General features: G+C 38.0%; 1 protein-coding gene across 1 annotated transcript in view; it reads right to left on the bottom strand.

The window, feature by feature from the left end:
* The window catches only part of DNAH6 (dynein axonemal heavy chain 6), a 234817-nt gene that overhangs the window by 15802 nt on the left and 195638 nt on the right, over nt 1-23377 (bottom strand). Inside the window, exons 64-68 of the mRNA XM_049784607.1 lie at nt 13258-13448; nt 5710-5870; nt 2820-2908; nt 2076-2222; nt 422-560 (exon numbers count right to left, since the gene is read on the bottom strand). Of these exons, the coding sequence (XP_049640564.1) occupies nt 422-560; nt 2076-2222; nt 2820-2908; nt 5710-5870; nt 13258-13448 (727 nt within the window). The remainder of the gene's footprint in view (nt 1-421; nt 561-2075; nt 2223-2819; nt 2909-5709; nt 5871-13257; nt 13449-23377) is intronic.

Genomic DNA, 23377 nt, shown 5'->3' with positions numbered 1-23377 from the left:
CCATGCTATCTCTCCGGCCCCTTGGGCTTAACTCTTGGCATTGACACTGGTAAGCTGGATGCCTCATGTTTAAAATAAAGATGCAGTCCTAACTATATAGGGTTGTTGTACAGATTAAATTTGCTAACTCCTGGTAAGTACTTATAACAGTAAATATGTAGCAAGAGTTATATAAACTTTTATTATTCTTATTTAAGAAGACCCCTGCCTCATTTTCGATTGAAAATACTCATTGTGGTCTTATTATTATTGTTATTGTTATTATTATTATTATTATTATTATTATTATTTTTACCAAGGGACCATCAGACAGAAATCATCAGTACACCCTATCAAACACCAGAACACACACTATCTTCTGGTGCAGAGTTAGGAGGAACAAACAGATACATATGCAGCCTAAACCTTGTGGGCTACTGACCAGTAATGTAAATCAAAGCATCCCAGGGAATCTTCCCTTCTTGGCAGTAAAGGTTCAGGTTCAGTAAAGCACATTCCCTGTCACTGTCATTAAATTCATAGCAGATATTCCAACCAAGAGGACCAAACTTTTTTCTCTCCTGGAATGGAGAGAAAATGAAGAGTTAGGAAAGTGTCTTTAATTGAAGTTTTATTGAAGTTTTGCAGAAGTCTTTATTCTGCAAAATTGGTTTAAGTGCCCGCAGCTTTGCACTTTCTAGGCTTTTAATTTGCCTTTCACAAAATAGGGGGTCACCTCACCCTTCAATATTGGTTTCTCTCACAAGTGTCCAGAGGAAATTTGAATTTACCAGAAATATATTAGACCCAGCAAAAGATCATTTGTTCTTCACAGAGAAATAAAATACTTCCACATATCAACAGAAGAAATGCTCACCTAGAACTTTTGGCATAAAAATATACATCTACATGATTTGGGGTTTGGGGTCACATCTTGCCATCAAGAGCTTACTCTTGACTGTCCTCGGGGACCATTCCTGATGCTACTCAAGGGACTGTATATGGTGCTGTATATATAGCAATCACATTAGCTGCTATACTCTCTCTCTGGTCCCTTTGTATTAAACATCCATCTGATTGAGAGAGCTACTGTCTGCTGGTCTAAGGAGTGTGTCCACCTCCAGGCTTTCTGTGTGATGTTCATCACAGACAGACTTGCCTAAAGTGACAGCTTTCATTTTCTAAATCTGGCACACAGAATCATGATCTCAGGACTTTCCAAAGTGGACTTTTCCTTTCTCTAGCTATCTCCATAACCCACCTAAATTTCTTAATTTTGGATTGCTGATTATAACAGGGGATTAGTTTCTTTCCCTCCTCTTGAGAGCTACATTTTCTCAAATTAGAAATCAATTCCTCATCTCAGCTCCTTTTGCTAGTAGAACAAACGTCTCTTACCTTGAGTCATTACTTTTCTAGAACCTTGTTTGATTATTAATTTTATATCTTATGACTTTAATCTTTGTTTTTGATTGACTGATTCTTTTCTGGAGACCACACACATTTGAAACCAGACAGCTAGTTGAATCTAGACACGTTGCAGAAATACACAGTTGAAAAGTCAGAATTCCAGTACCAGGCTATGAATGGGTACCATTCTGCACGAGGAATATTTGAACAGAGAGAAGAAAGTAGTGTCTGCTGAAGGCCACTATAGAAAGGTTTTAGGGCTCCAGTCACAAGAATGAAGCTGGTAAGAATATTAAACCCATCCTAACAGGAAAAGATCATTGTAAAAAATGAGGGTTGATATGTATGTAAAGAAGGAATAATAAAAACAACTTTGAAATTTGGATTGTGAGTGAGACATGCTGCATTCCTAACCCCCAAATTCTGAAGAATATGTAAAAGAAGCAGCTGTGTTGAGTGAGGTACAGCTGAGGTGATCTTTTTGTGCTACCTTCATAGAGTCCTTGAAGATGTGTGTAGTCAGAGCAAAACAGAGATGGAGGTGAGTCCCCTGAAAAATGAAGGCAAGAACAGCACAGAAATTAGCAGCTGAGTTAGAACATCCTTTGATGCAAGGAACCTCCTCACTTTACATTTGGAAGTCTTATTTTATTCTTATTTCTACTGAAAAGCAAAATGAATGGTACCTGGATAATTGCATGGAAGAAACAAATGCCAAATATTATTTGTCTCCACTGTCTTCCAAGAATATTTTCTTCAAAAAATGAAGGTGTCATTTCAGAAAATGCTCTCCTGATATTTGCACGTAAGCCTTTAGGAGGCTCGTTGGTCACCTGCAGATACATGTGGCAGGGAGATTTAGGTGGGTTGTGTTATTCTGAGTCGTGCAAATAGAACGAAGTCATGGGAGAATGAAAGACATTCTCCTGGCATTTTAGTGTCTGCTCTGTCTCTTACTTCTCCTACTATTGGAAGTAAAGGACCTGGTGGGACCGTTTGGGGCCTGTTTCTTTAACCCTGTGCCACAAAATTTGTTCAGGTCATTTGCATTACTAGTCACCCCCTCCCCCACTGTGGCTTCCATATATGGGAAACTTCTAGCACTGGAATTTGGTGGTCTTACTTCTTGTTGCTCAGAGACTGAATCATTCTCTTAACTCGGAGGGAAGGTTCCTTCTTGTCACTCTGAATCCTTGACATTTTCTTGTAGGAGGTTTCAGAAGTCAAAAATATAGAATGACTGGCAGGATTAAAGATACATGAGTGACTGTGGAGACTGGTTTCCTGCTTGCTCTTAGATAGAAGAATATTGGTTTCCACCTCTCTGCTTTGCCTGAGTTATGCAATGGGCTTGAGTTCTCTGTAGGCCCAGGCAGTGACTACTTCTACATGGATAATTTTATACTGTTCCAATGATGTGTGAACCTTACCTTGACAGAATTTTGAAGAACTGTAACGGGAAATGTATCACAAGGCATGGAACTTAAAAAAAGTCTAAATGAGTCCTTGATTAAAACACCTGATTAAAAACATAGACAAAAACAACAAAAGGGAACATTATTTCACTCTTAGTAACACTTTCTAAGAGAAACAATTATTTCAAAAGGAACTGAAGCTCTGTATGTTGTCAAATTCTCTAAAATGAAGTTTAGAATCTTTATAGGAATTACTTATACAGGAGATTTTGGCAATCTGGGCACTGACTTTCTTGAAAAAAAAAAAAAAGAAATTAGAGACATTCTGTAAATGGCCAGCTAGAGGAAGACTCCTATCTCTATTTCTTTTGTTATTTTTATTTTTACGGTGCCATATTTGCTGAGGCTTGGGGGTTACTCCTGGCTCTGTGCTCAGGAATTACTCCTGGCGGGCTCTGGGACCATATGGGATGCTGAGGATTGAACCTAGGTCAGTGTGTGCAAGGCAAGTAAGTGCCCCACCCACTGCACTATCACTCTGCCCCCTTTCCCTATTATGTTATTTATTTTTTTCTCCCCCCCCCCCTTTTTTTTAATTTTTGGGCCACACCCTGTGACTCAGGGGTTACTCCTGGCTCTGTGCTCAGAAATCACTCCTGGCTTGGGGGACCCTATGGGACACTGGGGAATAGAACGATGGTCTGTCCTAGGCCAGCTGTGTGCAAGGCAAATGCCCTACCGCTGCACCACCACTCTGGACCCTTGAGTTTTTTTTTTTGGGGGGGGGTCACACCTGGCAGTGCTCAGGGGTTACTCCTGGCTCTACGCTCAGAAATCGCTCCTGGCAGGCTCAGGGATGCTGGGATTCGAACCATTGCCCTTCTGCATGCAAGGCAAACGCTCTACCTCATGTTATCTTTCCGGTCCCACCCTTGAGTTTTTTTAAAATCATGAATAGATGTTGAATTTTATCAAAAGCTTTCTCTCAATTGATAATGCTCATGTGATTTTTGCTCCTTTTTTTTTTTTTTTTTGTTGATGTGGTGTGTTGGTGTAGTGGCTATGTTAAAGAACTTCTGAAATGGGGAAGACAAATCAACTGAAAGACAAAGTCACTGTCAGGGCATGTAGTGGGGTTTCCCCTAATTGTTAAATTGGAAAAAAAATTGCATAGAAATGATCAAAAAGCTCTATGGAGAAGAATTTGTAGCTTTTTAGTATTCTGTTGCTTTTATGTATTTATTTTCCACTTATATAAAGATTGAAATAATCTTGCATGATAACATATATAAACTTCAGGCTATACCATAAAAATTAACAGATAGGTAAACTATATTAAGTTCACCACTTAATGTTTAATTTGTTCACCATATGACTGACCCTAGAACAAATTAAGTTGCTCTTTAGCCCACATTTCTTCACGTAACCATGAACTGGTTTTATAGTTTAATATAGCTTTTTTTTTTTTTTTTTTTTTTTTTTTTTTTTGGCCACATCTGGCGGTGCTCAGGGGTTACTCCTGGCTGTCTGCTCAGAAATAGCTCCTGGCAGGCACGGGGGACCATATGGGACACCGGGATTTGAACCAACCACCTTTGGTTCTGGATTGGCTGCTTGCAAGGCAAACGCTGCTGTGCTATCTCTCCGGGCCCTAATATAGCTTTTTTGGTCTTATTTAGTTCATGCTTGTTTTCTCTATATCACTTAAATGAAATCATATAGTGTTTGTCTTTTTAGACCTGCTTTATTTCATTGAGCATAATTATCCTTTAATTTCATTCATGTTTAAAAGGTATAATTTCACCTTTTGTTTTAAATAGGTGATGCATATCCCATCCTCCAATTCTCTGCTAATGGGCATTTAGATCCCTCAGCCTTTCTTGACTATTAAAAATAAATTATATATTTTTTAAGAATTATAATCATAATTCTTTTTTCCCCTGGAACAGTAGTGAAATTTTCTTGTCATTTTCCTTAAAATATGCAAATGACAATAAGTTACAGGTCTCTGTGGAAGCTGGTCCTCTCTTATTTGTACAGCAAATAAGAGTGTCTTCAAGGAATGGAGAATCTGGTTAGCAGATGTGAAAGTCTCTGTTGTTGGAGCCAGTCTGAAGAACCAGGAGTGAGCAAATCAGTCCTTAACAGCAGGACTTCGATTTTTTCCTACTCAAGACCCCTTTTAACACCAGAAATACAACCTGGGCAAGTGCTGCCTGAACCTCCTTGGGGTGTGTGTCTTGAATCTGTATTAATTTTTGGTGTTGCGCATTCAGAAACTTTTCACTCTTATCAAATTTTCATACTGTCCCTATGGAGTAGAGACTCACAGTTTAAGAAGCTGGGCTTTAGGGGGCGAGTGACCCGTGGTTGTACTTCTGGAGCTGGGCAGGTCACTCTGTGAAGGAACTGCTCTTGACTGAAGTAGGTAACCATGCAGGGCTATCTATAAAACTCTCACCTTGCTAGGAAGCTTTCTGTGCTCAGGACACAAAGAAAGATTTCAGAAAAAGCTCTTGGGATAAACTTGGTGAACTTTTCTGGCTGGGGCAAAGTGAGGTCCACCCCATTTGTCACCAATAATTCATTTCCTAAGGTTTAATAAATTTTACTGTAAATCTAAAAGTAAGCAGATCCTAACCTGACCCTTTCTTTTTTTGCAGCCCATTCGATTTCAAAAGGGCCTCTTACAGAGGGCAATATGAATAATTCATGGTCCAGGGGATTAAATCTTCAATCTTCTGTATAGGAAGATCTTCCTTTGAATCTGGACTGTATCAATTAATGAAATCTCTCCTCTTAAATATAGGAAAACAAAATGCTTACAGTACTTACAAGGTTTAGATTTAACATGAAAGGCAACATAAAAAGGTATTATTATGTAAATAATCTATGTTCAACATACTTGGATCTATGAAGGTTTTAATCAGCTCTTCCATTGCCAGCATCCAAGAAACAGCAAGATGGCAGTTTTGCAGAAATACCCAATTTCCTGATTTCATTGCATCTTTGATCATTCTTTCAGCAATTGGTCCCTGCCCTTGCCCCAGTGAAATAGACTGCACCCTGAATTTAACAACAACAACAACAACATTTTGTTATTTTTAAAAGCAATGTAGATCTTAATAAGCCTAGAACAGGTTAAAATAGGTACACATTTCCCATCCTCATTCTGAGAGAAGTGGAAATATTTTTTACTGATTTTCTTATTTATTTATAAACATTTTATTATATAACACATGGAGAAAAGTACAAAAGACAAATGTATAGATTATGAATTAACACAAACAAATACCTGTATATGAGAAGTTAACTTTTTTTGTTTATTTGTTTTTGGGCCACACCTGGCAGTGCTCAGGGGTCACTTCTGGCTATCTGCTCAGAAATAGCTCCTGGCAGGCACAGGGGACCATATGGGACTCCAGGATTCGAACCAACCTCCTTAGGTCCTGGATTGCTGTTTGCAAGGCAAATGCCACTGTGCTCTCTCTCTCCTGGCCCCCAAGAAGTTAACTTTTTTAAAAATAACCTTCAAGATACTTCTCCTCAACATATGTGTATATAAATATTTTTTTTGTTTGTTTGTTTTGGCCACACCTAGTGATGCTCAAGGGTTACTCCTGGCTATGCACTCAGAAATCGCCCCTGGCTCTCCTCAACATTTTTTCCACCTCTGTTTAGAATGTATGCTAGAATATGGATCAGACTTTACGAGATTTTGAAGTCTAACCTACATAGAAAGAGAACACAACTCTTAGCATGTAGTTTAAGGAATTCTCAGAAGGTGATGTGCACATGTTCTACCACCCAGGTGGAAAATAAAGAACATACCAGCACCCAAACAATCAACATCTTTGTCATTCTCAAAGGAAATGATTTTGAACTCTAAAACTAATGGTTAATTTATCTATCTTTGAATTTACATTCATGGATTCATGTGTTATATGCATTTATATTTGGTCTAGTTTTTTTTTTCCACCCTCCTATATTTGGTCTGTTTTAATCACCATGATTCCCTATTTTTTTTTGTACTATTGTGATATCTGGGAGTTGTATGTGTTGTTTGTAGTGCTCACACCTGTGCTGGAGTGTCACAGGGGATTGCATATTTTAATTGTGGTATCAGGGATTCCAAACAGTAGGCTGTGGGATAGTGCTGAGGATCGAAAATGTAGTCTCCTGCAAGCAGACACATGTTCTACTACTGAGCTATCCTTAAGTTCTTATCATGATACATATCTATTTTAGATTAACTCATGTCACTGTATACTATTGTAGTTCAATTAAGTGACAATGCCCTATGATGCTGTGCTATGTGATTGTGCCACAATTTATCCATCCCTCATACTCTTGAAATTATTTCTGGCTCTTACCATATAGAAGGGCCTCATAGAGAGGGAAATATGAAACATCAATTTACAGGTCTTTGGTACATATATAAACTCCAGAATTTTGTGTATGATACTGGGGTAGAAGTTCTGCATGGCAGAATATGTATGCACTTAGCTTATTTATAACAATGAACACCTTTTCCAAGATAATGTCTTCACTCCATTCTTCCAGCAGGAGTACATGAGAGTTTCATTCTCTACAGCCTCTGGCAAACACCTAATGAATGTACAGTGGTATCTCAGTCAGTGTTTCTGTTTCCTCTTTCCATTGATTAATTTATTGGCCAATACATTTTATATGTCTTCTGCCTTTGAATTTATTACTATTAAAATGACTGTATTGATTTATTTTTATTTTTTACCTTTCTTTCCCCGTGCAGTTGTTCTTTCTGTGAGATGACTGGTCCTTATTTGCAATGTTCACACACTGTCATATTAGATAACCTTTTTTTTTTTTTGCGGGAGGTCACACTTGGTGGAGCTCAGGGGTTACTCCTGGCTCTGTGCTCAGAAATCACTCCTAGGGGGGGTGGGGACCATATGGGATGCTGGGAATTGAACCACTGTCGGTCCTGGGTCGGCTGCATGCAAGGCAAATGCCCTACCATTGTGCTATCTCTCCGGCCCCACCATTTTTTCTTACTGACTTACAAAAGATATTAATAATGGATATACAATTGTTATTATTTTACTGTCATTGTAGTTTTTCTTTTTCAGAATAGCATGTAGCTAGGCCCATGTAGTACATAAGTGTGCACTTATTTGTTTTTGAATTCATGTTTCGTGTACTGTGGTTAGAAGCCCAAAAATGGTATTTCTAGGTAATATGTAAGTTTTAATCTTACTTTTTTTGAGAAGTCTGTATTGTTTTCTATAGAAGCTGAATCCGATGTCTCACCCACCAATAGTGCAAAAAGGATTCTTTTTGCACCACATCTCTGGCATCATTGGTTGTTTTTCATCTTTTTAATATATGACTTTCTCACTAATGTGAGATGATACCTCATTGTTTTAATTTGCATTTCCCTGGTAATAAGTGGTGATGAATGCTTTTTTATATGCCTTTTGGCTCTCTATAAGTCTTCTGTGCAGAAGTTTCTGTTCATTTTCTCTCCCCATTTATAATTTCATACAAATTTTAGTAGTATTTGCTCAGTCCTTGGAGAATGTCACCACAATTTTTATAGGACTTGAAATGAATCTGTATCATACTTTCTTCAAGTCCATGCAAATGGAATATTTTTCCATTCCTAGTAGGACTATTATCCTTGCTGTGTATAGTCATTGAGGTCTCTGCTTAGATAGTGTAGGGGCCTAAGGAGTAATATAACAAATTTCATTAATTGAAAACCTATTAAGTGTTTTATTTTGGTTTTTGGGCTATACCAAAAATTCTCTCTCACTTTCTCTCTCTTTTTTTTGGTCACCCCCGCTGCGCTTAGGAGCTACTCTTGATTCTGTGCTCAGAAATCATCCTTGGCAGGTTTGGGGGACCATATGGGATGCAGGGAATTGAACCAGGGTCCTTCTAGGTTGGCCGTGTGCAAGACAAATGCCATACCTCTGTGCTATTGCTCAGGTTCTTCTCACTACTCTTGGCCTCTCTACTCAGAATTCACTTTTGGCAACCTCAGGGGATCATATGGAATGCAGGGGAGCAAACCTGGATTGGCTGTGTGCAAGGTAAATTTCCTACCAACTGTGCTATCACTCTGGCACACACATGGTAAGTCTTTAGGAATCATAAAACAGATCTAAATAAACAGCTAAAATTCTGCAAGAACAAGGTCTATTCTTATTTCTATCATCAGGAAACCACACCAGGAATATAGTCTATTCAAGCAAGGCTACTGCCAAGCTGGAAGTAGGGGTGAAACCATTACAGACTCAGAATGAGAAATGGCTAAGTCCCCTGGGCATGAGCTAGTGGGAATGTATGTAATGTTCTACCTTCCCTTATCTTGTGTTTCTCTAAAAGCCTATACAAGGAAGACAGCACGTAGGCAAACTTCTTAATCAGAAACCTTTCTTTAGATTTCCACAACAGATATATTGGAGAATATGTTAGAGGACCAGGTCACCAGAAAAAGCATGTCCTATCTAAGCTTTTCTTAGGTAAGTTTTTTTTTTTTAACTTTTTTCTAAGGCTGATGTTTCTGTGCTTGGACCTGTACTTCAGTGTTTAGTTCCCAGGACTAATGGCCCACCAGAGTGATGTCTAGTGCTAGTGGAGGTGGGGTGGATATCCACGTGATACTGGGGATCAAACTGAGGCTCTCATCTGTATCAGGCACATGATCTACCAGGTTGAGCCATATCTCCATTCAGTGAGATGGTGATTTTGGACAAGCATCTAAAGTAAACCTTTTTTTTTTTTTTCCCTCCTCACAACATTCCAACAGACCCTGAAACCAGTAACAGGGGCTTTCCCCTCAATGCTTCATTACACTACCAAAGTGGTTTTTGATATGTTATGGTTTGTCATTTACTTCCAATTTGTATAGTTTTACTATGACAATTTTCCTTCAACAGGTTAATTGTTCAGAAGGCATTGTTTGTTTTCCAAACATGAAAAAATTAACTTTCGAGATTAAATCCTCAGATCATTGTGGGCAGAGAATATATGTTTTTGAAATATGAGCTCTTTTGATCATATGGTTAATTCTTGTACATGTCCCATGATGCTTGAAGATCTTGAAGATGCATTTCTTCTGTTTGCTTAGTGAAATGATATAGATTTTAGTTTCACTATTTCATTGTTCAAATAGTTAACAATCTGTAAACATCTTATTTTTCACACTAGTTATTAATGGAGATTGTTAAAGTTTTCATATTAATGTTGATTTACTAACTCCTTATGTCAATTTATGCATATTTTGTTTATATAATTCAAACTTTGTTGGTATAATTCACAATTGGTGTCTCTTTGTGGGTAGTTCTATATGTTATTTGGTTTTCTTCTCTATTTCTAATAATTTTCTTTGGTTCTAACTATATTTCTTGATATGTTGTAGAATTGTTAGAAGTTTTCTTTTGGTTAGTATTTACATAGTATGGCTTTTACATTTCTTTATATTCCCCATTCCTGTGCAGTTTTTGTATTATTATACATGTATTAGCATATGGAAAAATGTTTTTAAAATCCAATCTGATTACTTATTTATAGGTAGATATGTATTATTTAGGTTTTTGGATATATTTTACTCTATATTTTTTGATTTTGTTTACTCTGCCTTAGATTGAAGTTACCGTATTTTCCGGTGTATAAACGACCGGGCATATAAGACAACCCCCTAATTTTGCAGTTAAAACATAGGTTTAGGCCTATATTCGCTGTATCAGAACGTTCCTGTGTTGCAACTGTATGTACCACAGTGCGCCAATCACAACAAGCAAAGGTTCAAAGGTTATACTGTAATAAACTTCCTCTCTGACTCTGGCCAATCTGAGCAGGCTTTTTACAGTGTAGATTCGGGTCCAGAACATTGTCTAATTTGCATGCATAAAAAGCTTGCTTGGATTGACTGAGTTAGAGAGGCGGATGGAGCAGCCTTGCAGTGATTGGTGCGGGATCGAGTTGGAAAATTTGTTTTGTGGCAATATTCAGACAATTTTCATTTAGCAGCATATTGAAACATTTTTCGGGGTATACTTGGCGTATAAGATGATCCCCGATTTTCGATTGACTTTTTTTGTTTCAAAATTCGTCTTTTATGCTGGAAAATACGGTATTTATTTTTTTTTCCTACCTAATATTGGATTAGAATATTGTACTATACATTATTTTGCCTCCTTGCTGTTTTGGAAACTATACATTGTATATTCTTTTAGTGCTTTTTTCCTTATTTCCTACCAATTTTACTATGAAAATATAGATATTATGTACTTGTAGTTTTTTTGAATACCCCACTAGCTTGGCACATATTACCTGATAATATCTGCCCATTTTCTGATTCTGATGTTTTTACCTTTATTAGTTAAATAAACTTTAAATAATCATAATAATTATTAAACAATATATAATTTATATAAAATATCTAAGACATAAAAGTTAAAAGTTAATTTAATGACTATATACCCACAATCCAGCTTAAGAAATAAACACACTTATTTGTTCATTAACTATTTTGGATTTTGGGTCCCACCTTGGTGGTGCCTGGTGGGGGACCATTTGCAATGTTGGGGACTATTAATTAATGGGGTTCATTACATACAAGGCTATAGAACCTTACAATTTGAATATAACATATTCATATAATTATTTTTTTCAAGTTGAGATTTCAGCTCTCTTCAAGTTTCTTTTGGTTGGTTTGTTTCACAGCTAGCAGTGTTTAGGGGCTCCTCAGGGATCACTCTTAGTGGTGTTTTGGGGACCATGAGGTGTCAGGGATTGAATGCTGGGCCCCTGTGTACAAGCATGTACGCCAACTCTTTGTACTATTTTCCTGGCCCCTGTTTCCAGTTTATTTTACTATTATAAATAGTAATTCCATGAATTTTCTTGAACACAGTTCCTGATGTGTGACTGATTCCACTTTCAGTGTTGAGTTCTTGTTCAGAGTGATCAGTTCCAACTATCATTTCCTAGTAGATCCTTCTCTACTCTAGCTAGACTCACCGCTCTTTGTGGTAAGCTTCCTACTTTGGGCTAGACCTTCTGATCTTTGTTTCTGTTGTCTCTGGGTACTATTGCCATTTTATCTCTTGTTATTCTTATATCTCATAAATGAGTGAGATTATTCCATGTCTATCCCTTTCTCTCTGGCTCATTTTACTCAGCATAATAGTCTCCATGTCCAGTCATGTATAAGCAAATTTCATGATTTCATTTTTCCTAACAGCTGCATAGTATTCCATTGTGTAGGTGTTTAAGTTTCTTTGGCCACTTATCTGTTGTCAGGCACCCAGTTGTTTCTAGATTCTGGCTACCGTAAATAGTGCTGTGCTGAACATAGGAGTGCATAGGGCATTTTTGTATTTTTTTTTTTGTTGTTGTTCCTTGGGTACATCCATAGTAGTGGTGCTGCTGGATCATACGAAACCTTACTTTTTTTGTTATTTAAACAACTTTATTACATACATGATTGTATTTGGGTTTCAGTCATTTGAAAAACACCACCCATCACCAGTGCAACATTCCCATCACCAATGTCCCAAATCTCCCTCCTCTACACTCAACCCCTGCCAGGAACCTTACTTTCTATTTTTTTGAGGAATATCCATATTTTTTTCAAAATGGCTGGACCTGTCTACATTCTAACAGCAGTGAATGAGAGTCCCTTTTTTCACATATCTATGCCAGCATTGGTTGTTCTTGTTTTTTTTTGTGATGTGTGCTAGTCTCTGTGGTGTAAGATGATATTTTATTGTTGTTTTGATTTGCATTTCCATGATGATTAGTGGTGAAGAGCATTTTTTCATGTGCCTTTTGGCCATCTGTATTTCTTTGTTGAGGAAATGTCTGTTTATTTCTTCTCCTCATTTTTGGATTAGGTTAAAATTTTTTTTTTTATAAAGTTCAGTCAGTGCCTTGTATATCTTAGATAGTAACCTCTTATCTGATGAGTATTGTAAAACGTTTCTCCCATTCTGGGGGTAGTCTTTGTATCCTAGTCACTTTTTTCTTTGAAGTACAGAAGCTTCTCAGCTTAATGTAATCCTATTTCTTATCTTTGCTTCCACTTGCTTGGCCAGTCTTGATTCATCTTTGAAGAAGCCTTTAGCTTCAGTGTCATGGAGTGTTCTGCCTGTGTTTTTCTCTATGTACCTTATTATTTCAGGTCTGATATCAAGTCTAATCTATTTTGATTTAACGTTTATGCATGGTAACAAAGCACTTTTAATTATTACGATAGATTATTATTTTTAACATTTAAACATCTTCCCTTGGTGTCATTATGATTTTTCAATTTGTTTTTAACATGACACAAGCTAAATATTAGTATATTTGAGTCTATTTTGCAAGCCACATCTGAAATGTAGGAATTTATGTTTCATCAAGAAAAGAGAGGGCAAAATTTAATAAGGCTCTGTGAATTCTGCAGACAGCCTCTGTGACTTACCGTTCTTCATATCCGCTCTCCCGTGCAAACCTCTGAAATGCGCCCATAGGATCCGAGCCTGTACTTAAGATGAACACCAAGGGAGTATTGAAGGACATGTCTTGATAGAGAGTAGCCAGGTCCACAGGTGGTGTTTCTACAAAGGGCTTCCCAAGATTATCAATGACAAAGTCTGTAACAGCAAAAACCACCTGGAAGAAATAAAAAAAAAAAAAAAGAAAAAGTCTAGTGTGTGAACATTTTTCATAATTTTATCCCATTTCTTTCTGTCAACTCCTCAGATGTGGGATGGTGGTAGGGGGTGTCTTCACCTGCCCAATCCTCATGATGTATAATTCTTCCCATAGACACAAGTTAGTAGGTCAATAAACAATAATACTGGGACCAGTCAAGGTTCTTATGACTTTATTGAGCAAAAGATAAAGCTTTGGGATGAAGTGCAGTGACGTCATTCCCTTTGTCTACAACTGAACCCCCTCCCCAGCTTGCCACCTCCCTTCCTGGCCTTCTTGTGTTCTGTGAACTTTACTTTCAGCCCCTCCTGATCTGTCTGCATTATTGTGCTCATCCTTTCTTCTTGATCATATGATCAGGTTCTCTTGGCTCCTATCCATCAAAGCAAAACAAAATCTTGCCTGTGATCTCAGCTCTCCAGCTACAATTTCGTTTTTTTGCTTTCCATTCACAAGCCAACACTATATATTGTCTCCTCATCATCACCAACAATAACTCTTCTTTTTTCTGGAAACCAATTTCAGTTCTGACAATTCTGCTAAGCTGGGAGAAGTACGGAAGATTTCCTGGCCGGTCATTGCTTTTTTTTTTTTTTTTTTTGATTTTTTGGGTTACTCCTGGCTCTACGCTCAGAAATCACTCCTGGCATGCTCAGGGGACCATATGGGATGCCAGGATTTGAATCACCGTCCTTCTCCATACAAGGCAAATGCCCTACCTCCAAGCTATCTCTCCAGCCCTGGCCATTGCTTTTTATCATATAGGTGGACCTATATTTTTGGGAGACCAAGTGGTGCTCAAGGCTTTGCCTGGTAGTGCTTGAGAGACTATTCATTGCTGGGTGTTGAAGGAAGGGTTAAGGTACATGTAAGGCAAGCACCTTAAACCCTGTACTATTTCTTTGGTTAAAGCCTTACTTACACATATGAAGCATGTACTCTTCTACTGAGCCATATTTCTGGCTCCCCAAAAGGCATTTCCACACTATACTGGGGTCTTCCTCTATCATGTAGCTATAACCTTGTCCCTCAACCTTTGTGGAATTCTGATGTCTTTATTACCATCAAGATCTTTATGGCAACAATGGCAAGAATTTTCTGGGGGAAACGCTTTAGCTATCTCATAAACTTTATGATCGGAAGAGCCAGCCATTTTTTCTTTTAAAGGGTTGCTTCTTCCTGATGAAAGATCAAGTCAGGTTTTCAGTGATGCAAACTGAATTGTATTTTATTTTATTATTTTTTCTCCTTCCTTCCCCTCCTCCCTTTTCTGTTTTGTTATGAGAACTGAGGGTTTTACACACACACACACACACACACACACACACACGATTGCAGACTTGTTTTTGGTGACTTGGGAATCACAAATGTGAGTGTTGCTGAGATCTCTGCATGTGAGGCCATACTAAAGATTGAATTAATGTTCTCAGGTTCTGCTACTGACCATGGGCTCTCAAATTAGGCATTTTGGGAAGATTATATTCTGAAAATCCCATGTGTGGGTTAAAGGATTAGACTCATTACCAAGTCCTTTTCTCAGAGCTTCTTCTTCTTCTTTTTTTAATGTTGGGGAAAATGGTTCCTCTGTTCTTTCTTTTATTTTTTTTTAAAGTGGGAGATTTTTAATTTTTAAAATTTTTTAATTTAATTTTTAAATACCTTTAAACAATTTGATTACAAACATGATTGTAGTTGGGTCTCAGTCATATAAAGAACATCCCCTTCACCAGTGCAACATTCTCATCACCAATGACCCAAATCTCCCACTTTCCTAGCCTCCTCACCCCTGCCTGTATTTAAGACAGGCTTTCTACTTCCCTTATTCATTCACATTGTAATGTCAGTTGTCACTAGCTATTTCTCTAACTGCACTCACCACTCTGTGGTGAGCTTCATATCATGAGCTGGACCTTCCGGCCCACAGAACTTTGTAATCTGAGCTCCCCAGCTCTGTTGTGACTCTGCTATGTTTTTCTTAGGATATTCTTTTCCTCCTTCACTCCTGCTCTTGCTCACAATGTTTTTCTTTATAAGTTTGCTGCTTGATCCTTCATGGTCTCTAGCGAAGAAACTTGGGGTATTTTTATAGCCCACTGTTTATAGTGAAAATTTTAATTTAAGCACATATAAAATCATACGAATGATGAGACTGATGTTTTACTTAGCTTCTGTGTTTATTAAGATAAGGCCAACCTTCTTTTATTACTACACTCACTTGCTTTCACTTCTTATTATTTTGAAGCATATTTTATGATTAAAGATATGACTCATCTTTAAGTCACTCAGCACATGATTCAAAAAGACCAAATAATACATATATTAGATGTGTCTTCATGTCTAATAATCACATCTAATAAAACTAACAATCATTCCTTGATGTCAAATATCTAGTGTTAATTTTCTCTTAAAGTATAAGTGCCTCTGTAGACCTAAGTCCATGTATAATCTGTATAAATCATGATTTATCTCATTTTACAGAGAAATTTATTTAATTATCTTTTAATTTACATATTTTCATTTTCCCTGGTGCTGGGAATCAAATCCAGGGCCTCATACATGCAAGGCCTATGCTCTACTTCTGCTAGCCTTGAAATTTTGTCTTTAATCTCTTCTTCCCCCTTGTAAAGTAATAAAATGTACCGAAGATGCAAGATTATGTAATTTGCAAAATTTTTCTGTTTAGAGATACAGTCAATCTCTTGATTTTTTAAAAAAAATTCTGATTATTTTTTCTCATTAAGTTTTCCTTTAATTTTTGTCAACATCCAAACTGGTAGCATTGTTTCAAATTTACTGGAACTTTTCACTCGACTTATACAGTGGAAGTAAGGCTTTGCATTGTTGTTCTTGGTGATTTATTGAGTATGTCTCAAGTATGTGTCTTAGTTAGCCATGACTTTTAAATTTCATTCAATTTTTAAAAATCTTTACAGTTTGAGGTATTGTGATTTACAATGATTTCAATGATGATTTTATGTGTCTATAATTCCAGCACCTCCCTCCCTCAATGTATTCAAGGTCCTTCCCTTTTACCTCTCCACCCCAAACTCAGCTCTGTGGATCCACTCTCCCAATCTGATTCTCTCCTTGCTACATATATTTATGCTCCTTTATATGAGAGAGATCATTCTGTTTCTATTCCTTTCTTTCTGAATTATTTTTACTCTGCATGATCTACTCTAGCTGCATCCATGTTGTGGCAAATTGCTTGAATTTGTCTTTTTGTTTTGTTTTGTTTTTTTTTGGATCACACCCAGTGATGCTCAGGGGTCATTCCTGGCTATGTGTTCAGAAATCACTCCTGGCTTGGGGGACCATATGGGACACCAGGGGTTTGAACTGAGGTCCGTCCTAGGCTAGCACCAGGAAGGCAGGTGCCTTACTGTTCCACACCACTGCTCTGGCCCCTGAATTTGTCTTTTCTAAAAGCTGCACAGTATTTCATTTGTAAATATCCCACAACCTCTGAATTATTTCAATTGTAGTTGAGTATTTGGAGATTTTCTTTATCTTTTGTACTAAGTGCGATTGTACTATGCCCTGAGATAAATATAAGTGTGCACATATCCTTTTAAATTAATATCTCTGTGTTTTGGGGTTAGATGCAAATAAATGGTAGCATTGGGTCATATAGCATTATGTTCTTTTTTTTTTTTGAGATATCTATGATTTTTTTCTTTTGAAAAAGCTCTATGATTTCCATAGAGACTGAACCAAAAGGCATTTCCACCAACAGTGATAGAGTTCCTTTTTCACCATAATCTCACAATCACAGGTTGTTTTTATACTTTTGAATAGCTTTCTCTGGCATGATATAATATATTAGTGTAGTTTTTATTTCCCATTCCCTATTCATGAGAGATGATAAACACTCTTTCATATGCTATTGGCCATCTGTATATCATCTTTGGGGAAGTGTACAGACACTTCCTCATATAGAGATCTAGACTTCATCTCTTCTTCCTGTTTTTGTATAGGATTGTTAAGATTTTTGTGTTGTTGACCTTTGTGAGTCCTTTACAGATCTTGGATTTTAGCCCATTATCTGATATATTGTGATATTGTGTGCAAATATTTTCTCCAATTGAGTATGGTGTCTTCATTATAGCTTGAGTTTTTTTTTTTTCTGTTCAGAAGCTTTTTTTTTTTTTTTATTTAAACACCTTGATTACATACATGATTGTGTTTGGGTTTCAGTCATAAAAGGAACACCACCCATCACCAGTGCAACATTCCCATCACCCAAGTCCCAAATCACCCTCCTCCCCACCCAACCCCCGCCTGTACCCTAAACAGGCTCTACATTTCCCTCATACATTCTCAATATTAGGACAGTTCAAAATGTAGTTATTTCTCTAACTAAACTCATCACTCTTTGTGGTGAGCTTCCTGAGGTGAGCTGGAACTTCCAGCTCTTTTCTCTTTTGTGTCTGAAAATTATTATTACAAGGGTGTCTTTCATTTTTCTTAAAACCCATAGATGAGTGAGACCATTCTGCGTTTTTCTCTCTCTCTCTGACTTATTTCACTCAGCATAATAGATTCCATGTACATCCATGTATAGGAAAATTTCATGACTTCATCTCTCCTGACAGCTGCATAATATTCCATTGTGTATATGTACCACAGTTTCTTTAGCCATTCATCTGTTGAAGGGCATCTTGGTTGTTTCCAGAGTCTTGCTATGGTAAATAGAGCTGCAATGAATATAGGTGTAAGGAAGGGGTTTTTGTATTGTATTTTTGTGTTCCTAGGGTATATTCCTAGGAGTGGTATAGCTGGATCGTATGGGAGCTCGATTTCCAGTTTTGGGAGGAATCTCCATATCGCTTTCCATAAAGGTTGAACTAGACAGCATTCCCACCAGCAGTGGATAAGAGTTCCTTTCTCTCCACATCCCCGCCAACACTGTTTATTCTCATTCTTTGTGATGTGTGCCATTCTCTGTGGTGTGAGGTGGTATCTCATCGTTGTTTTGATTTGCATCTCCCTGATGATTAGTGATGTGGAACATTTTTTCATGTGTCTTTTGGCCATGCGTATTTCTTCTTTGTCAAAGTGTCTGTTCATTTCTTCTCCCCATTTTTTGATGGGGTTAGATGTTTTTTTCTTGTAAAGTTCTGTCAGTGCCTTGTATATTTTGGAGATTAGCCCCTTATCTGATGGGTATTGGGTGAATAGTTTCTCCCACTCAGTGGGTGGCTCTTGTATCCTGGGCACTATTTCCTTTGAGGTGCAGAAGCTTCTCAGCTTAATATATTCCCATCTGTTAATCTCTGCTTTCACTTGCTTGGAGAGTGCAGTTTCCTCCTTGAAGATGCCTGTAATGTCCTGTAGTGTTTTGCCTATGTGCTGTTCTATATATCTTATGGTTTTGGGGCTGATATCGAGGTCTTTAATCCATTTGGATTTTACCTTTGTACATGATGTTAGCTGGGGGTCTAAGTTTAATTTTTTGCAAGTGGCTATCCAATTGTGCCAACACCACTTGTTGAAGAGGCTTTCCCTGCTCCATTTAGGATTTCCTGCTCCTTTATCAAAAATTAGATGGTTGTACGTCTGGGGAACATTTTCTGAGTATTCAAGCCTATTCCACTGATCTGAGGACCTATCCTTATTCCAATACCATGCTGTTTTGATAACTGTTGCTTTGTAGTACAGTTTAAAGTTGGGAAAAGTAATTCCTCCCATATTCTTTTTCCCAATGATTGCTTTAGCTATTCGAGGGTGTTTATTGTTCCAAATGAATTTCAAAAGTGTCTGATCCACTTCTTTGAAGAATGTCATGGGTATCTTTAGAGGGATGGCATTAAATCTGTATAATGCCTTGGGGAGTATTGACATTTTGATGATGTTAATCCTGCCAATCCATGAGCAGGGTATGTGTTTCCATTTCCGTGTGTCCTCTCTTATTTCTTGGAGCAGAGTTTTATAGTTTTCTTTGTATAGGTCCTTCACATATTTAGTCAAGTTGATTCCAAGATATTTGAGTTTGTGTGGTACTATTGTGAATGGGGTTGTTTTCTTAATGTCCATTTCATCCTTATTACTATTGGTATATAGAAAGGCCATTGATTTTTGTGTGTTAATTTTGTAGCCTGCCATCTTGCTATATGAGTCTATTGTTTCTAGAAGCTTTTTGATAGAGTCTTTAGGGTTTTCTAAGTAGAGTATCATGTCATCTGCAAACAGTGAGAGCTTGACTTCTTCCTTTCCTATCTGGATTCCCTTGATATCCTTTTCTTGCCTAATCGCTATAGCAAGTACTTCCAGTGCTATGTTGAATAGGAGTGGTGAGAGAGGACAGCCTTGTCTTGTGCCAGAATTTAGAGGGAAGGCTTTCAGTTTTTCTCCATTGAGGATAATATTTGCCACTGGCTTGTGGTAGATGGCCTTCACTATATTGAGAAAGGTTCCCTCCATTCCCATCTTGCTGAGAGTTTTGATCAAGAATGGGTGTTGGACCTTATCAAATGCTTTCTCTGCATCTATTGATATGATCATGTGGTTTTTATTTTTCTTGTTATTGATGTTGTGTATTATGTTGATAGATTTACGGATGTTAAACCAGCCTTGCATTCCTGGGATGAAACCTACTTGATCGTAGTGGATGATCTTCTTAATGAGGCATTGAATCCTATTTGCCAGGATTTTGTTGAGGATCTTTGCATCTGCATTCATCAGTGATATTGGTCTGTAATTTTCTTTTTTGGTAGCGTCTCTGTCTGGTTTAGGTATCAAGGTGATGTTGGCTTCATAAAAGCTATTTGGAAGTGTTTCTGTTTGTTCAATTTCATGAAAGAGTCTTGCCAAGATTGGCAGTAGTTCCTCTTGGAAAGTTTGATAGAATTCATTAGTGAATCCATCTGGACCTGGGCTTTTGTTTTTCGGCAGACATTTGATTACTGTTTTAATTTCATCAATGGTGATGGGAGTGTTTAGATATGCTACATCCTCTTCCTTCAACCGTGGAAGATTATAAGAGTCCAAGAATTTATCCATTTCTTCCAGGTTCTCATTTTTAGTGGCGTAGAGTTTTTCAAAGTAGTTTCTGATTACCCTTTGAATCTCTGTCATATCAGTAGTGATCTCTCCTTTTTCATTCCTGATACGAGTTATCAAGTTTCTCTCTCTCTCTTTCTTTGTTAGGTTTGCCAGTGGTCTATCAATCTTGTTTATTTTTTCAAAGAACCAACTTCTGCTTTCGTTGATCTTTCGGATTGTTTTTTGAGTTTCCACTTCGTTGATTTCTGCTCTCAGCTTTGTTATTTCCTTTTGTCTTCCTGTTCTTGGGTCCTTTTGTTGAGCATTTTCTAGTTCTATTAGCTGTGTCATTAAGCTACTCAGGTAAGCTCCTTCTTCCTTCCTGATGTGTGCTTGCAAAGCTATAAATTTTCCTCTCAGTACTGCTTTTGCTGTGTCCCATAAGTTCTGAGAGTTTGTGTCTTTATTGTCATTTGTTTCCAGGAACCTTTTTATTTCCTCCTTGATTTCATCTCGGACCCACTGGTTATTGAGCATGAGGCTGTTTAACTTCCAGGTGTTAAAGTGTTTCTTCTGAGTCCCTTTGGAGTTCACAAATAATTTCAGAGCCTTGTGGTCAGCGAAGGTAGTCTGCAAAATTTCTATCCTCTTGATCTTATGGAGGTATGTTTTATGTGCCAGCATGTAGTCTATCCTGGAGAATGTCCCATGTACATTGGAGAAGAATGTGTATCCAGGTTTCTGGGGATGGAGTGTCCTATATATATCCACTAGGCCTCTTTCTTCCATTTCTCTCCTCAGGTCTAGTATATTCTTGTTGGGTTTCAGTCTGGTTGACCTGTCCAGTGTTGACAAAGCCGTGTTTAGGTCCCCCACAATTATTGTGTTGTTGTTGATATTATTTTTCAGATTTGTCAGCAGTTGTATTAAATATTTTGCTGGCCCCTCATTCGGTGCATATATGTTTAGGAGAGTGAATTCTTCCTGCTCTACGTACCCCTTGATTAATATAAAATGTCCGTCTTTGTCCCTTACAACCTTCCTGAGTATAAAGTTTGCATTATCTGATATTAGTATGGCCACTCCAGCTTTTTTATGGGTGTTGTTTGCTTGGATAACTTTTCTCCAGCCTTTTATTTTGAGTCTATGTTTGTTCTGACTATTCAGGTGCGTTTCTTGTAGGCAGCAGAAGGTTGGATTGAGTTTTTTGATCCATTTAGCCACTCTGTGTCTCTTAACTGGTGCATTTAGTCCATTGACGTTGAGAGAAAGAATTGTCCTGGGATTTAACGCCATCTTTATTTCAAAATTTGGTGTGTCTTTTGGGTAGTCTTGTCTTAGATTAGGTCTTTCAGTTTTTCTCTTAAGACTGGTTTTGTGTCTGTGAAGTTTCTGAGCTGTTTTTTGTCTGTGAAACCATGTATTCTTCCATCAAACCGGAAAGTGAGTTTTGCTGGGTATAGTATTCTGGGTGAAGCATTCATTTCATTCAGTCTTGTCACAATATCCCACCACTGCTTTCTGGCATTGAGCGTTTCTGGTGACAGGTCTGCTGTAAATCTCAGGGAAGCTTGCTTGAACATGATTTCCCCTTTTGATCTTGCTGTTTTCAGAATTCTGTCTCTATCTGTGGGATTTGTCATTGTGACTAGGATGTGTCTTGGGGTGGTTTTTCTGGGGTCTCTTTTGGTTGGTACTCTTCGGGCATGCAGGATTTGATCACATATATTCTTTAGCTCTGGAAGTTTCTCTTTAATGATGTTCTTGACCATTGATTCTTCCTGGAAATTTTCTTCCTGGGTCTCTGGGACTCCAATGATTCTTAAGTTGTTTCTGTTGATCTTATCATAGACTTCTATTTTCGTCTGTTCCCATTCTTTGACTAATTTTTCCATTGTCTGCTCATTTGCTTTAAGTTTTTTGTCCAATCTCTCCTGCTGTATGGAATTGTTATGTATCTCATCTTCCACAGCACCAAGTCTATTCTCAGCTTCTGATACCCTGTCCCAGAGCTTATCCATTTTGTCATTCACTTCGTTTACTGAGTTTTTCAGGCCTGTTCGTTGACATGTTATTTCAGTTTGGAGTTTTGTCATTTCTGCCTTCATATTTTCTTGGTTCTTATTAGTGTTCTGTTCAACTCGATCCATGGTTTCTTGGAGTCTGTTGAGCACCTTCCATATTGCTAGTCTAAAGTCCTTATCTGAGAGGTTGATTAGTTGTTCAGTCATTATCTGGTCCTCAGAATTGTCATCTTCATTCTCTATGTCTGATGCTGGCCTGCGCTGTTTCCCCATTGTCACATTTGTATTGTGGGTTTTTCTACGTGTTGTAGTGGTATTCATTGTCTATATGATGTAGGCAGCACACTCCTCTGGCTCCTCCCTTTCTGGATGGGCTGACTTGCCTCTAAGGGAGGGGAGTCCTCCGTGGATGAAGCCTCACACTGGGTCAAATCTTAGGCCCGAGCATGTAACAGAGAAGACAGTCCAGAGAGAAATGTTTGCTTCTGTGATATAGCGCCGTTCTTAGTGTGATTTTTCCTTCTTGTTGCAATGGAGTTCTTTCCTTAGAAAGAGTGCACGGCCGCGTAGCGAAGCGGAGCGGTTGTGCTCCTCTGAGCCTCTTTTTGCCCCACTCGCAAGAGTTTCACGCAAGAGGACAGTAGACAGACATAGACAGGTCACACTCACAGTCTTTCACAGCTGAGCCCCACTGGGCCGGTGTACTTTCGCGGATTTTCCCCGCCTGGTGTCACACACAGGGAGCCAGCTTTTGCAAAGGATAGCCGGTTTTTATGCTCTGAAGTCCCTCCCTGAAAATGGCGTCTGGGCGAGCGAGGTTTCTGGAGGCTCTTTTTGCCCCACTCGCAAGAGTTTCACGCAAGAGGACAGTAGACAGAC

The sequence above is a fragment of the Suncus etruscus genome, chromosome 12 (genome assembly GCF_024139225.1).
Source record: "Suncus etruscus isolate mSunEtr1 chromosome 12, mSunEtr1.pri.cur, whole genome shotgun sequence".
NCBI lineage: Eukaryota > Metazoa > Chordata > Mammalia > Eulipotyphla > Soricidae > Suncus > Suncus etruscus.
Note: the sequence above shows the minus strand (reverse complement) of the source record. Positions and strands in the feature narration are given on the sequence as shown.